The 17,236-nt window shown below is 32.5% G+C and overlaps 1 protein-coding gene across 3 annotated transcripts in view; it reads left to right on the top strand.

Annotated features, from left to right (window-relative positions):
* Positions 1–1,451: 1,451 nt before the first annotated feature.
* The window catches only part of LOC130804876 (uncharacterized), a 33,349-nt gene continuing 17,564 nt past the window's right edge, over positions 1,452–17,236 (top strand). For 2 of the 3 annotated variants that reach the window (XR_009040067.1, XM_057669507.1), the window contains exons 1-10: positions 1,452–1,750; positions 3,506–3,595; positions 5,996–6,186; positions 6,322–6,426; positions 7,271–7,371; positions 12,467–12,575; positions 12,840–12,851; positions 13,029–13,094; positions 13,266–13,334; positions 13,444–13,500. Coding sequence is in view for 2 of the 3 variants with exons in the window: in XM_057669507.1 (XP_057525490.1) it covers positions 1,639–1,750; positions 3,506–3,595; positions 5,996–6,186; positions 6,322–6,426; positions 7,271–7,371; positions 12,467–12,575; positions 12,840–12,851; positions 13,029–13,094; positions 13,266–13,334; positions 13,444–13,500 (912 nt within the window). In the remaining variant the exon portion in view is untranslated. The remainder of the gene's footprint in view (positions 1,751–3,505; positions 3,596–5,995; positions 6,187–6,321; positions 6,427–7,270; positions 7,372–12,466; positions 12,576–12,839; positions 12,852–13,028; positions 13,095–13,265; positions 13,335–13,443; positions 13,501–17,236) is intronic. The other variant, XM_057669508.1, reaches the window with a different exon arrangement.

The following is a 17,236-nucleotide window of genomic DNA, read 5'->3' on the forward strand; positions in this document are numbered from 1 at the left end:
AAATTTGTTTTCATTTTAAAGATCTCGAAAAAATATCACCGTTCTTATAATTCTTTATTTAAAAAATTTATGTAAAGGTGAAATTACCCATTTATTTACTAACACTTATTTTGCTAAGCAAATAGGAATAGGAAATGGGTAGGTAGCAATGACATGATCACGTGAATTTCAGGAAATGATGCAACAGGTCACTTTTCAACCTCTTTTAGCTAAAATATAATCAATTGAGATTTTATATTTATTTTTTTAATAACTATATTTTCATGAATAAATTTAATTTAATTATTTAAGAAATTCAAATAATTTTTTAATAATAAATCTTTATTTTTTTTGAATAATTGAATGATTTTTTAAATTATTTTTATAAAGAGTAAAAAATATTACAAATTTGGTCTCTTCTTAAAGATCTTGAAAATATTATTGTTTGTATAATTCTTTTAAAAAAATTATTTATAGATGAAATTATCCATTTAATAATAAAACTACTTTTTAAAGCAAATAGGAATATGAAGTAGATAAGTAGCAGTGACATGAATTTGCATTTCAGTATAATATTGAAAATATAATTATTCTACGACCGGTAAATAATCTTAAAAATAATTTTATTATATGAACATATTATTCTCTTTTAATTTAGAATTAATATTGAACAATGATAGTCATCTTTCATTTTATTATGTCAAGAAGTTATTTTCTTTTAGTAAGTTAAATAATTTGGAAATACTATTGCTTTCTAAATCTTCTTTTGTATATTAAATTATACTATATGACATGTATATAAAGAGTCTATTCCCATTGTATTGCTCAAAAAAAAAAATAATTCCCACTTTGCATTATGTGGGAAACTATTTCCCACATTACCGTCCACGTCAGATTTTTTTTTTTTTTTTTAATAAAACCGTTACCTGAAATGGCGGTTTTGTTAAGAGATCTGAACTAAACCGCTACTTGAAATGGCGTTTTGTGGATTTTAATTTTTTTTTTTTAAAAAAAATAGTAAACCGCCACTTGAAGTGGCGGTTTTGTAGTAGTACAAAACAATATTTTTTTTTTAAAATAAAAAGTAATATAACCGCCACTTCAAGTGGCGGTTTTGTAGTAGTACAAAACATTATTAAATTTTTTTTTAAAAAAAAAAAAAAAGTAAGCAAACCGCCACTTCAAGTGGCGGTTTTATAGCAGTACAAAACAGCATGTCATTTTAATTTTTTTTTTAAAAAAAAAATTAATAAGCAAACCGCTACTTCATGTGGCGGTTTAGTGCTTAAGGCAAACCGCCATCTCAAGTGGCGGTTTTGTCTGAAAAAAAAAAAAAAAAATTTCTGACGTGGACGGTAATGTGGAAAATAGTTTCCCGCATAATGCAAAGTGGGAATTATTTTTTTTGAGCAATATAATGGGAATAGACTCGTATATCAATAGTAGTTTTTATAGATTGTTAAAATGAAAATAGGCTAAATCTGTACGGAGTACCTTCCCAAATACTTTTGGGTTTCGCGGTTAATGGTGATGCTCTTAAAGCCTTCATTCTTTCAATTGGCGAAAAGAAAAACCCTCGTCTAAACCCTGTGCAGGCGAATAATCATCTAAAAAGTATAGCCCTTTCCTCTATCACTGCCGAATCCCGAATCGGAGAAGATGTTAGGTCGATTTTTGATCAAAAGGCTTTGGCCGGCTTCTAAAGTTTCGTCGTCTTCTCGCAGAGCATTGAGCATTGCTTCATATTCATCATCATACCTTTGTCTTGCAAGTGAGAACTTCATTTCAATTTTATGCTTTTAATTCTTCCATTCTTTTTTTAATGCTACCTATTGTATTACATTATCAAGCTAGTTTTTTTAATTAATCAGAATTGAGGTGCAACTGCGAACATTTTTGAATGAAATTGAACATTGTTAAACTTGTATTGTTGTTAGCAACCTTAGGCCTGTTCGTTGAAAATTAGCTATGTGGATAGTTGTTATAGGTCCAAGTAGCTATAGTACAATTCTTGCTGTGAGAACTGTTTAAATATAACTTGTGTAATATTTAGAGAAAATGTTAAACCATTACTCTTGATTTTGAAACAGTATAAGTTGTAACATTCTGAAAACAACTGCTTACACTACTTAACATTACTAAAATTGCTACTTATCTATCAAACTGTGACATATTTAGAAGTTCGCATTTTAGCCTCATTAAATTACTAACGACTAATTAAATGCTACCCCGAACATGCCCCTAAGCTTATGTGATAACTCTCTATCTCTCCTTACTACTTACAATTGATGTAAACTCTTTAGTCTTACCCCTTTTCTCTCAAATTGGGGATAATCAGCATGCTCTCCTTGTTTATAATTTGAATTAAACTTGAATTAGAGGCCAAAGAGTTCATGATGGGCGGTTGAGAATTCCCAAACCAACATCACGAAACGCTTTCACTAGGTATATTATGTTGACATGAGACTAATGAGTATTGCGACTTAAATGTAGTGTTAACATAACTTGTGGGTCACATATCCAATAGAATACGTTTTCACTGATTTTGAGGGTGGGCCATGCTATAAAGAACCCATATACATTTAAACATCATGTTTTTCTAATTCCATTAAAGTTTGGGTGTACATAGCCTTATCCTTTTAATAATCAAGAAAGTAATTTTGTTTCAATTATACTTGACTGCTATTTCACTGATACTCACGTTTCCCCCCATCATGTCGCTACTAAAGGCAAACTCACGAGGATAAAGGGAGTATTAATGTTTGTAAACTAAAATTATGGAAACAAGTCAATAATATGGATCTAATCCATTTCCAGGAAAAGAAAAACCTTTAAATAAAGGAAAATGAGCAACTTCAATCACTCTTACAAGGATTTCCTAAAGACTAACCATTTATAACTGTTTTCTATGCTCACATGCACCTTGATGCATCATCTATGTCGTTTCTAGTAAAAAGTGATCTATATTCTATGTGACCTTATGAAGTGGAATAGAGGGAGAATAGACGAAGAATTATTTGTTCATTGGTGCTGATTATTAAATATCTTTGTCTTTTTTAGTAAGTGCGTCATTTTGATTAATCATGCATAGAAATGGTGAAAGAATGTGAGTGCAACAAGTTGCTCATGTGAGTATAAGGGAAATTATGTTTAGTTCTCATGTGGGTAGATGTGTTGTGAACAAGTGGTGAAGCGTTAAACTTGTCCACTATGCATTTAAACGACATTATACCACAAATGGTGTATTAAAGTGCATTTATGCAAATTTTTCCCCTTAAGGGAAGATGTTGCACATTGAAAAGAAAAATGAAGAGGAAGTATAAATCTTTGATTAATTTAGCATATTGAAACTGCTTACATGGAAGATATAGAATTTGTTTACCTTTTAAGTATGTGCAACACTAAAACTTATCCTAAATACTTATTACTAATAAACAATAACATTGGAGAAATGAAATGATTTATGGCTGGGAAAAACAAGATATCTATTTTTCACTCTTTTCCATGCTCATGTCTTCATTTTCAGGTAAAATGATTGATTATTCTCAAAAAGACTTTGGACGTTCGAAGCGACAATATGGATGCTTCTTCAAGATGTTGCTACATGGACAAGCAGGTGTCCTAATTTTGAAAGTTTCATGGATTTTTTCTCAACTAACTTGTACATACTCCCTCCGTCCTAAATTAGTTAGAACACTTTTTTTTCCCTCTATCCCAAATTAGTTCTAACTATTGTATTTTACGCATGGACCTACTAAATTCCTTCAATTATCTTAAACTCACCACCCATTCATTTACCAACCCTCCTACTCTTTCTCTCATTATTTGGCCCACATGAATATAACCTATAAAAAATGCCCATTATCTAATTTCGTGATAAGATAACTATTGATAACCACACAACTTATCATTTAAAAATTTTTGCAAATTCAAATGTTTGAATTATTTTGGGGGACTAGGGATGGAGGGAGTATGATTGCGCCCGTACAAATTTTCTTAAACTATGGTGCAACTAAGGTGATTTGAAATTGCAACTAGGTAAACTTACTAGTTGAGTTGTGTAAATACTTGAACTTTGCTTTGTTGTCACTAGTAAGGGTAAGATTACGTACATCTAACCATCCAAACACTCCCAAGATGGGGTCTACTAAATGTCATTAAGATAATGAAATGTTGTAAATTTGTAATGACATGTTTAGCTTAGCTCAAATGATTAGATAAATTTGAACAATTAGTGTCTTAATCAAGATTTTTTTTATCTCTTTTTGTTATAGTTGTTGGTTGATTATAAAATGAAGTCCATCTTAAAAACAAAATTCGTTGTTTGTAGTGTAGTTTTCATTTTTATGACCAAATATTACATGGATGTAAATGTAACTTATGATGTGTTCAAGCCAAGTTCTAATTAGCTTGAGTTTGTCTTGTCAAGCACTTTATAAGCTTAAGCATGACTACCTCAAGCAAAAGATCAGGAGTTGGTGTAACTTATTGATGAGTGATGAGTTTATATCTTTAATTATGTTGGTGTAACTTATTGATGTAAATGTAACTTATGGTGTTACTTGTTGTTAAGTTTATGTTGATCTCCCTAGCCACAATGAATATTTTATGAGTAATAGTGACAATTTCAACACTTCGACTGTCTGAAATGTCTCATCCTACAATTGCATACTCATTTGTGAACCCTATATTGTTGGGTGAAGACTTTTGCATTGTTGTGTTGTTGCGGATGTGGCGTGTCACATGACTTGTGACATTAACAATATACTCCATCTCAAAAGTTGTGCCCATTTTTTATTTTAAAGATTACCAATGATTTGATGCATGGTGCAAAACTTGACCTAGTTTACCCAAAACATTCATTTTAGTTTTTTGACGTTATGTTTGGACAAATGATATTTTGACCGAGTTCAAGCTTATTAATCTTATTAAACTGCAACTGGTCAATAAAGGGTATTGGTCACGATTGCGGCTATTGTCGCTAAACAACTTGTGTTGTTAATGCGAATTGTTTTACCGTTGTCTCAACCTATATTTTGGTCTTGGTAAACTCAAAAACCTTTACAATATGGAAGCCATACGGAAATAGGGCAATATTGTGCATTATAGGACGAGACTTGATTATTGAGCGAGAATTTTGATTTGAGTACACAGTAGAGAAATTGTAGGAGAAAAACACCAATTGAACAACAATTTTTTTTATTTACTTACAAGTTTGAATCTAGCTATGGGATGACTGAGTTAGCATGTGAGGTGAAGAAGCATAAATCATGGTTGGATCTCCAACTTCCTAGCCTTAGAATCCTTTCTTAAGGAACAAGTGAAAAATCGATGATGGTTAGATGAGGTTTCTGGTTTCGAATATTTTGGTATTTTAGAAGGGTTTTCGAAGAAAGAAGGTAAGAACAAAATAATAAGAGGCATGGATTTTGAGTCTCATTACAAGGGTTGGGACTTGGATTTTCAAAAGGAAGGTATATGGGTCGCGTAGAGTTTTTGTAGTCTCAAATAAATGCCTCTCATGATTCTTTAACTATTGATGGATAGATGGAGCGACCTAACCCAATAACTATTTTTTTAATTAATCGAAATGTTTGTCTTGTAGCCTGTATTGGTGTTATTTTGTGAACTGAATTCAATATTCAAAATAAAATAATATATCTTATTTATTACTCCAATTAATTCAAGCTTTGTAGTTGATTAGCAAATTAATATAATAGTAATTGTTTATAATGTTTTTAAAATCATTTGCAATTGCTCATTTTATTATACAGTTAGGCTAACAACTATAATTCAATTATTCAAAAGGTTAACATTTTTAAAATCATAATCTAAAAAGTACATTAAATTAAAATCCTTCCCTGACCTTTTTTCCCATGCAACTGTCTACTAATGTTTACTTTTATGATCTCTCGTCTGACAGATTGATGCTACATTTCCTAGAATACCCCTATACTGTTACATAAGACTGTATTTTTATCCTACATATAACTGTTCAACTATTATACTTCTGTAGTACTGCTACTTGGAGGGAGTAGTTCTCTTGTATTTGCTGAAAAAATTTCAAATGAAACTGCCTCTGAAATTGTTGCTGGAGGATCTGCTGATGCTGGTGTACAACGAGTTGAGGATGGTTCTGTTATTTCAAATGAACATACTATTAAGTGGCGAATATTCACTGATAATGGACGAGAATTTTTTGTGCAAGTAAGCACACTGCATACCTATCAAATCAATATACATCAAATTGTCCTATTAATCTATAGGCTCTTTGTACTAGGCTAGTTGGCTGCTTACAAGTATATATTTCAACTGATACATCCACAATATATATTTTGCTAGGGAAAATTGGTTGAAGCTGAGAATTTCTTCTCATCTGCTTTAGTAGAAGCAAAAAAAGGTTTTGGTGAGCGGGATCCACATGTTGCGTCTGCATGCAACAATCTGGTGAGTTGATTTCCTTTGTAACTACAGTTAGCTTTGAATTTTGGTGTCATTCTTATTTAATGGGTTTCAAATGATGTATTTTTTAAAAGACTAGGTTTAGGCTAGTATCTAAACTTTTTAGTTATTTCTTAAAATGCTTTTGGTGATTTTGAGTATGTAATGGGTCTTGGACAGTATCTAAAGTATGTATGAAAGAATTATTTCTTTTCTCAATTGCCTGGCTTCTCTTCCCCTTTATAAAATTTCTCATCTAATAAAGAGTAACTTCAAATTTTCCTGTTAAAGAACTCTAAAGTGTTTGGGGCTCACTTGAAACATGTGTTTTAGCTAAAATGCTTACTTTGGTCCTATTTAGGTTGTTTTGAACATTTGAGATTTCCTATTTCAGTTCCTCATTTCACTTGATAATTTCTCAACGAAGTAAAGGTTTCAAGTTGGTGGGGCATATGGTATAGCCTCACCTAGTCTAGGTCTCAACTTTGAAGTTATGTTTCCCGAGGCTTTTTTCATAGCTGAATCAAGTTATAGGCTTTGGCCTTTGAGTGACACATTTTACTTGATTTTGCGAATAAACTTGAGGGCATGTGTTTGTTTATTCTTAGTCCTCCTTTTGTACATAAGGGGATGGCCCCAATATCATGCTTTCTTAGTTTAGATGGGGTCAAAGCTTAATCATTTTAGTTTACATATTGTAAGCCTCTGCTGGAGGTCATATTTACTATATTTCGTAGACTGCCTTGAGGAAGTAATATTTTTGTTAAAATCATTTTGTAAAAAAGTATTTGGTATGTTAAAAATGATGCCATTGTATCAAGTTCCTGATTTAATTGTACCTGTTATTCAGGCAGAGTTTTACAGAGTCCAGAAATTATATGATAAGGCAGAGCCCTTATATCTAGATGGAATTAGTATACTTGAGGAAGCGTATGGTCCAGACGATGTACGGTACGTTTTATGATATTCTCCTTTTTAATTGGGTAACGTGTCTTTGCTTCACTTCTAGTATTAGACTTCATGATTTGTAGTGTTGACATGATTTGTAGTGTTTCTTTCCATGGACACTTATATTGTATGAATGTATCTTCTGTTTGAAAATTATCTTTCTATTGTAAATTCATTTTATTGGACTTGCTGAAGATGAAATGCATGCTAAATGTGTGTGACTTCAATATATATTTGTTCCATCATCATGTTTTGCAATGTTGTTTTCCACGGACAGTTTTATTGTATCTGTAATTCTGTATCTGTCTCCTTTTGAAAACATTTCTTTCTGTTTTCATTTATTGGACTTGATCAAGATAAAATGTATGCTAATAGCATTATTATTCTTTCTAGATTGACGTTAACTGGATTGTTGAATCATCAAAGGAACTTAAATACTATATTGCTAATTTCTTTATTTTATTGGACAATAGTATTGTATCTGTCTCCTTTTGAAAAAATTTCTTTCTGTTTTCATTTTATTGGACTTGCTCAAGATGAAATGTATGCTAATAGCATTATATTTCTCTCTCTAGATTGACCTTAATTGGATTGTTGAATCATCAAAGGCACTTAAATATTATATTGCTAATTTCTTTATGTTCTTTTCCTTTTCCTCCTTTTAAGGGCTTATAGGATGTTTGTTTGTTTTTTTTTGATAACGAAAATTAAATTAATGGGAAATTGTCAAAAGTTCAGGTTAGGGATGAGAAATCCCAAACGTGATTAGCTAATAATCTACATTACAATCCTCTTATTACTCCTACAAAGATCATTCTAAAAAACCATTTCTTTTTTCCCATAGTGACGGTAAGAATATAGGTTTCTCCTAATGATTTCCAATGATAAGAACCGTTCGTTAAAAATTCTTCAATTCCTCTCCAACCAAGCAGACCAAAGAATTACGTAGCGGCAACATCTCTATAAGTTTTTGAGCTCCCTCTTATTTTCAAAGCCCTTGAAGAGAAAATCCTTAATCCTCCCCGGAGCTACCCAATGATCTCCGCTTACCTGAAAAAGTATGCCCCATAGGTCTCTCGTTAAACACATGCAAAAAGAGATTATCATTATCCTCTCTATCTAGCAAGCACATTATGCTTCGATGTGGACTCCATGCTTTATCAGATCTTCTAATTCGGAGATTCTCTAAATTATAGGGTGTTTGTTTACCTGTGGTTTTGAGAGGTGACATCAAATATAGATATGGTTTTGTGGGTAGAAGGTAGATTTAATGGTACTTACAATATGATGTTTGTGTGTCTCTTCATGTGTATAAGAGATAGGGGGTTTGAGATTTAGAAAGAAAAAAACTTATGTTTATGTTTGGAAGTTAAGGACTTTTAAGTGGGGCTAAGTGGTGGTGGGGAGGCTTATCCTGATTAGGTGATGAGGGATGTGGCAGTGTAAAAATGTGCTAATGGTTTGCAATTGGTGTAATGATATGGTGATGCGGTAACATCATGTAAGTTATGTGGCATTCATAATGCCAAATATTAGTCGAAAGCATGAGATATTTTGCATCTTACGACGACCAATTCGTTTTTTTGTAGACCTTTTCAACTTTGTCAATGCAGTGTCTATGTGTAACACCCTCCAATTTAAACCTTTGAACAACTCAAATATATATATTTTTTGTATTTTAAGCATTATTTAATTTAGAGAGTGCTAACAACCGCTAAGGATGACAAAATATAATCAATATTTATAGTCACAACTCAGACAAAAAGTCTATCAGTGGCATAATTTAAAGAAACTAAATTATTCTAGGCGTTAATTCTAAACATCCTCACCTGAGATTCCCCTAGAATAACCTGCAAAATAAGGTGGAAAGAACAAGAGGAACAAGGTACACAAAAATTAGCAAAAGCTGAGTAATACCACTCCATTCGATTAAATAATAATAGTAAAATAATTTTATTTTATTTAAAATAAATTGGTTCAAACAATATTCAAAAATATAACAAAATAATAAATTATCATCTTTTAAATTTACCAGTCACATAAATAAGATAATTAATTTAGAGAGAAACACGAACGCTAGTGTGCCGAGACTAATCCTTGTTAACCGCCTACTTCAACAAAGCTCGTCACCTTAAATACTAATGGCCATTCACAAAAGTTCCTAGTGTACCGCACACCCCTTCTACTTGGTTCACAACAAATAGAAGGAAAACGAGAACTTATATCATAGTATAAGAAAAGAATATGACCCATTGGTAGCTAAACATCCAACAAGGTAACCTGTTCAACACTCTTACGAGCTGCATTTTCCTCGTAAATTTTTTTCTTTAGGTAAACGATAAATGTACTATTTTATAACAACCAAAGAAATAATGGTTATGAAACTTTATAACCAAAAGGATGATACAATTTACTCCTTATAATTAAAATCATATATAAAAAATATAACAATGTTAATCATAGTAATGTCATCAATTATCATTAAATATAAAATATATAATTTAAATTATTTTGGTTAACGAGTTAGAGTATGATGGGCATCGAAATGATTTTGAGTAGCGAAAAAAAGATTAAGGGCTATGAAAACTCGTAGAACGCGTTTTCTAAGGCTCCTCTATAATATCCGTCTACAATTTAGGGCAAAAGATTAGATATTTTAATTGTAATACCCCCCTTAAAAAAATAAATTTACTTAACCCAACAATTTGATAAAAAGATATATTATAAAAATTAAAAATAAAATTTTCATTTTTGTTTCTAAAATCATTACTATTTTAATCATTAAACAAAAGGTAGTAAGAATAAAAAATAAGAACAATTTGCAAATTACAATCTTAAAGTTTAGGACTTTTGTGAATTACAACCTCAATGTTTATTTGTTGCGAATCACAACCACCAAAGTATCAAAGTCCAAGCCAAATCACATAATTCCGACCATTTTAGTTGTCGCAATTTTAGGTTATGTGGTAGGAATACTATGATTTGGCCTGAATGTTGTAGATTTTGATACTTTGGTGGCTGTAATTTGCAAAAATAAAAATTAAGGCTGTAATTCGCAAGTCCTAAATTTTAAGGCTGTTATTCGCAAATTATTATTTTGAAAAGAATAAGAAAACATAAAAGAAGAAAAAATAGTTTTTAAAACGTAAAATAATTTCAAAAAGAAAGGAGGAGAGATAAATTAAAAAAAATTGTTATTCAGAACGAAGAAGAAAAGAAAAAAGAAGGAATAAAAGGAAGAAGAGAAGATAAATTTCGTCTACCATGAATTTAAGGTAGGTTTTCATTCTTTTTCTTACTTTGTATCTTCTTTGCTAGAGAATGAGATTAGAGTTAGATTTTTTCTTGACATAAAATAAAATTAGGGTTTTGACTTTTTACCATTTTTTAGAGAAATAATGAGTTGTGAGGCTAGGGTTACAACTTAGAATAGGGCTCAATTTATAGGGTCAAATTTTGTATAATTTAGGAATGAAATTATTGATTATGAGATTTTGGGGTAAAGATTTATGGAATTAAGGCATAATTAGGGCATAAGATTTGGGATATTATTAAAGACTTCTATTGGTGACATTTTGAATAATTTTTCATTTTGGTTTTGATTGGATAAATTCAATATCTTGCCTACACTATGGTTGGTGGGTTTTGTTTTCAATGAGAGGCGTTGCCGAGTTGGACTCTCAGATACATGTTGGACACTCGGATTAGTGTCCATGTAACGCAAGCTTTATGTGGAATTGACCCTATTGTTTTCATCATGGAGGTGAAATGCGAATGAATAGACTTTATGGGAATTTTTTTTTGTGTCATTAGAGAAGAAAGTGGATAAAATAGGGTTTTCTTGAGGATTTTTGACGAGAAGGAAGGTGAGCAGAGAGCAATAGATGTCATTGATGGAACTTGGGACGAGAGAACAAAAGGAAGAGAAGAGGTGTATTTGGTTATGGTGGGCTAGGGCTTTAAGAGAGGGATATAAGAAAGTATTGGTTTTGGGTTGAAGACCCTCGAGAAGAGAAATGGTGGGCGTAGACCTAATAAGAATTAATTTTTAATTATACTTAATTTTCTGAATTAAAAAGAAAAAAATAACACATTACTGGTTAAAGAGCCAAATGGATGAAAATTAGTTTGAAAGTATAGCTACATTTGCACTAATTTAAGTTCAATTTAGGGAAGTTGGAGGGCATAAAGTTGGACCCAACTAATTTAAATTTTCTTTTCAATTATTTAGGAAAAAATTATGAGAATTTATAGTGATCAAAGTTTTTTTTGGAACTAAAAAGGTTGCAATTGCACACTGAAATTATTAAGGCGGTTGCAAATTTCAAAATTTATATATTTAATGTAATGTCATTTTTAGCTACTACATTATGGTCGCTTAATTATTTGTAGTTGCAAATTTGCAACCACTTTGGGAACAAATATATTTTGGTACTCATCTCCTCTTGGTGTTTGATATTACTTTGCAGTAATTGTAACCTACATTGCCGATCAAGTTACACATCAAAGGTTGTGGTTTATTTACATCATTTGATTCATATATGATTATACTTGTTTTTTTTGGGATTTAGATGTTAAACAATCGTTGCTTGAAATTCCGCTAATAGCATCTCTAAATTCCTACATGACATTCCATGAGATTTCTCTTTATCATAGTGTTGTCTCATTAAAAGACCCTTACTTTCACGTGACCTTTTTTAGCGTAAAAAGAAGCTATTGAGGTGGTATTGTTAAAAGCCATTGGCATCATGTATAAAAGTGGTTGTACTGAGATATTCTTTGTGCAATTTACCTTTTGTTTTTAGAGTGAGCATTTTCTTTTGGCTGTTTTCCTTTCATTTTTCTTGCAAAGGAAATGATGAACTGCAAAGACATGTTCATTGGTACTAGTTGTGCCAACTGCTTGCATTTTTTTTATTCATTTTGTGTCGTATCTTAATGACATGGGGTAATGGAATGTTGTTGCGTTGTATCTTTGAGTGTGCTAGTCCGTTCCACTTTGGAATACTATTAGTTGTTTCGGCCCTTCCTGATCTTTCAACTTGTTTTCCTTTAATTAGACTATTGTTGTCCACTTTTTATGATTTTGTGCTTATAGGCACAGCTATGTTTTACTCTTAAATCTCAGTGTTGGGGCTGCTTTCCACAACCTTGGTCAATTCTATATAGGGCAGCGGAAATTTGAAGAAGCTCGAGTTTGTTATGAGGTAGAGACAGTACTTGGCACAAACTATAGTTTCTTTTCTGAGTTATGTTTGCTTACGATATTCTATATGTGAAAGTTTGAAAATTTTTTTGGATTAGGATAGAGAGAACTGTCAACCAACTTGTTTTAGAGTTTACTTCTTCAAGCACCTTTTTTATTGCTTGTTGAATTAATTTATGATGCCTGTTTTTACTTGGTCTTCATGCTTGCTATCCATGGCTGATATTTGGCGTTATTTTGTTTGCATGCTTGTCTTCCGGAGCAGCGGTCATTGAAGGTAAGTATCAATGTCGAATCATTATTTCAATCATTCTGTGGGGATTAATCCTAAGCTTCAGAAATGAAACATAATAGATATCATTTCTTTTGGTTGATGTTGTTTTGTACTTTTTATTGAGTAGCTTTCGTCTACTTTTTACCCTGATAATACTTATTTGTTGTTAAAATGATTCAGATAAAGGGACGTATTTTAGGACATCGTCATGCCGATTATGCTGAGACAATGTTTCATCTTGGAACGGTGGGATATCAACTATAAAGTATTACTCATTACAGTGCATTTGAATAGTAAAAGCTGTTGTAAAAAGCTGTTGGGCCTGTTTTTGTTGATGCTGTCCTAGGTCAATTAGTATTTTCCTCTTTAGGTTAACAACCTGAATATGCAATGTTGTGGCTCATAAAGTTCTTCTAGGTTCTGTATCTTCAAGGACACGTGGAGGAGGCTGAGGCTCTTGTTCAGGATTCTATTCGGATACTAGAGGTTCTTATCTGTAATTTGTTATGCTATGTTATGTACTTATCTATGTCAATAAAATTTATATTTTAATGCTTTGTTATGCTGTCCATTATCTGTTGCTGCTTCTATGCAGGAAGGTGGACAGGGAGAATCATTCTCTTGCATAAGGAAGCTGAGATATCTAGCCAAGGTTTTTGATGTTCTTATTTACGTTTTCATTTCGTAATTGATTGAAATGTATGATATTCACTACGTGTGCTGCGTATTAGCCGAGTTACTTTTGTAAACTATGAAACATGTCTAGTGTATTGCTACCAGTCACCTGAGAGCTACATCCGTCAATAACTTTTTATTTTAATAATTGGTGAGTGTGATTGTAACTGCCATTCTATTAGGAATACATATTCGTAGATATACGTAGGTATGCATGGGAAAGGATGAGAATTACACTGCTATCACGATCCTAGAGTCTAACCTATAATAATTGAACCTCTTCTTTAGTTCTTTTTACTTTGAGGCAAGTTAATGCTTGAACCTCCTCTTAAGATTATCACTTATAATATTATTGCACGCACAGGCTAAACTATCATTATTCCTTCAAGTTAATTTCAAAAAAAAGTATTCCTTCAAGTTATTAGGTTTAGCAAAAAACATCTGATCATAAGACTGATATTTGCTTCTTTCAGCAGCATCAAACATGAATTTGTCAATGCAGCCACTGAGTATCTATATTTTAAAGCGAGTAATGTTTAATAGATTTGCTTTCTGGTCATATTTTGCACATCTTTTTCAAGATGCCGATTTGTGCAAGTTTCTGCAGTTGTAGGAGTATTTGTTTTGTTGCTTATGACTTGTCAGATATGAAAGAATATCTGGTAGTGTGAAACACATGCCTCATTAAGCTACAAGTCCACCTCAGTATCTTACCTCCGTTTCCAACTGGAAAGTTTTCAACCTTGTATATTAGTCAGCATTTGACACCCACCTTTCTTTATCAGTTCTATGTTTGCTTTTATTGTGATTCGCATGATGTACATCTCTCTTTGGCGTACAAAGGATTCACATCCAATACTTATTTTCCTCCAGTAAACTAATAGCTCAAATACTCATCTTTTTCTATCAAATTCTGAGGGGATAGCCTCATGAACATGCTTTGACAGTTGACACAGTTAATAAGATCCTGGTTGTCATTAGGTAGAAGTTCTAAAGCATCGTTTGAGAACAATAGTTTATGAAGAGCTCAATTATAATTTGTGATACCACAATCAAATTTAAAGGTATGATATTGTGTGTTGTAACTTTATTGTTAGTTTGTTTTTTGCCGAAGGCATTTTATGCTGATGTGAATCGTGAATATCAGGTCAGGTTACTTGGGATCTGAGCTGTATCTCAATATGCCGTGCTGTAATCACCTATATGGAAATTTATATGCAGAATGTCTATTTTGAATGTATTATGGACAAAAACTTGTTTTTTTTGAAAGTTTTGCACTATTAAATATAGTTTCTCAAATTAATTTTAGGATACTTTTGTCAACAACCTCCTTTTACAGTAACTTTTGCTGTTCCCTCATTTTGTCATTGTGTTACTCCTAGAACCTTTCTGATATTTCATTTTGAATTCTATACTATAGCGTATGTTCACCTATCTGTTTTAACATATACATCTTAGGTACCCTCATCTTCCTGCAATAATCTGTAGTAAAAGACTACAATTTGTACCTATATAGTTCATGTAGTGGTATGAGTTCAATGGCAAGCAGTAGAGAGTTTCCCTTTTAATCTTAGTGGTACACCTCCGTTGCATAATATTTTATTTGCAACTCTCCATTTGAGCCACCTACATTTAATGCTTAACATCTTGATTAATATCTGCATCAATCATGGCGAATGGAACACTCATTTGGAGGGAGCTTCTTGTTTCCTAGCTTTACAACACCTCAGATATGTTCCTTCCTACTGTTTTACTTCGATTTACTTTTAAACTGTTTTGTATCTAAACGTCTGTTCTCTAATCTCTATCTTAGCTTTGACCTCATGGTTTTGCTCACTAATACGATGTCATCAATGAACAATATGCAACATGGAATTCTCCTTAAATAAATCTTCTTGTCACATCTTCGACCACTGCAAACTGGAAATGGCTTAAAGATTAACCTTGATGTAGATCAATCGTGATTGGGAAATTTTTATATGTTCATCCACATCTTTAACATTATTTGATATTTTCTTATTCATATATTGAACTACACAGAAAGGTTAGTAGTACCGTTTTTTTCCATAGCTTACTTAGGTACCCTACATGGTACTTTGTCATATGCCTTATCTTTATCAATTAGAATCATTTGATCCAAGGTCATTGTTAAGGTCTCCAGGTCCTCTCTATGCAAACAAATTTTTTAACACTTCAATTTCTTTACAATGGCTAACATCAGTGATAAGCAAGGGATCTTACCCACATGGACGTTCTTTCTTTACACTAGGTCAAATGATGAAAGGGGACTTGTATATATTTTTGCTTGGTTTTAATTGGATGGTTGCAAGAATCAAACAACAATTAACTAAGTCCAGGTCTTTGGGGCAAACACATCAACAAGATAAGGAAGTCATAGAGAAAATATGCAATTAAGGCAAATGACTAGCTTAATGGAAGGTCACCTCCATTTTATTTGATTTCGGTGACTCACGAACACAACATTATAATTATGTAAGATTGACTAAGGATAGTTGTTAGAGAGTATAGGCACGCCTTTTAGGGTTAGCCTTTCCTCCTTTATGACCCAAGCTTCTAGGCTCTAAGTCATAAAGTCTTTAACCACCATCCAAGGGTCATTAGTTAACCACAACCATGAAGAAAAGATTTAAGAAGATGTTTTAGGGTTTTGATGAATACAGTCGTATATTATTGCCATTGAATAATTACATCATACTTATACAAGTGTTTAAGATAATAATGGAAAGAATGATCAGAGAATAATATATTATGTGCACAATGTTCTCCTTTGAATATGCCTAAATTAACGTTCTTTCCTACACTCCCCCTCAAGTTGGTAATTGATATTGACTAATGTCTTCTTAAAAACTTCAGCCTTAACTGCCTTCGTAAGGATATTGACTAATTGATCTTTTGATCTAACAAAAGGAAGACTGATAATGTTATTGTTGAGTTTCTCTTTGATAAATGCCTGTCAATTTCCACACGTTTCGTTCTGTCATGTTGTACTGGATTGCCTGAGATGTTGATAGCTGCCTTGTTATCACAATAAAGTTTGCATGCTGTTTGTAGTGGAAAACCAAGCTCACCCATCAATTAACGGATCCATAAGATTTCAGTAATTCCTTTAGCAATACCTCGAAACTTAGCTTCTGCACTTGACAAGGCAATCACCTTTTGCTTCTTACTTCTGCATGTAACTAAATTTCCGCCAACAAAGGTAAAGTGTCCTGAGGTAGATTTTCTATCATCTCGATCTCCTGCCTAGTCTGCATTAGTATAAGCAAGTAGGTCAAGGTTGTCATTCTTTCCGAAAAAGATACCAGTGTGGCTCGTCCCTTTTAAGTACCTTATGATTCTCATTGCCGCTGTCATGTGACGTATTTGAGGTTGACGCATGAATCTACTAACCACACCTAAGGCATACGCTATGTCAGGTCTAGTATGGGCTAGATAAATGAGTTTTTCGACCAGTTTTAGGTATTGTTCTCTGAAAGCTAACTTTGCTCCTTCGATCATCTGTAGTCCATGATTAGCTATGATAGGCGTGTCAGCTGATTTGCAATCCAGCATTCCTGTTCCAGCTAAGAGGTCGAGGATGTACTTCTTTTGATGTATGAATATCCCATGTTCAGATCACATAACTTCGATCCCTAGAAATTACTTCAGGTTCCCTAGATCTTTAATCTCAAACTCCAGAAGCAATGTTCTTT

This window comes from Amaranthus tricolor, chromosome 17 (assembly GCF_026212465.1).
Source record: "Amaranthus tricolor cultivar Red isolate AtriRed21 chromosome 17, ASM2621246v1, whole genome shotgun sequence".
In the NCBI taxonomy this organism is placed as follows: domain Eukaryota; kingdom Viridiplantae; phylum Streptophyta; class Magnoliopsida; order Caryophyllales; family Amaranthaceae; genus Amaranthus; species Amaranthus tricolor.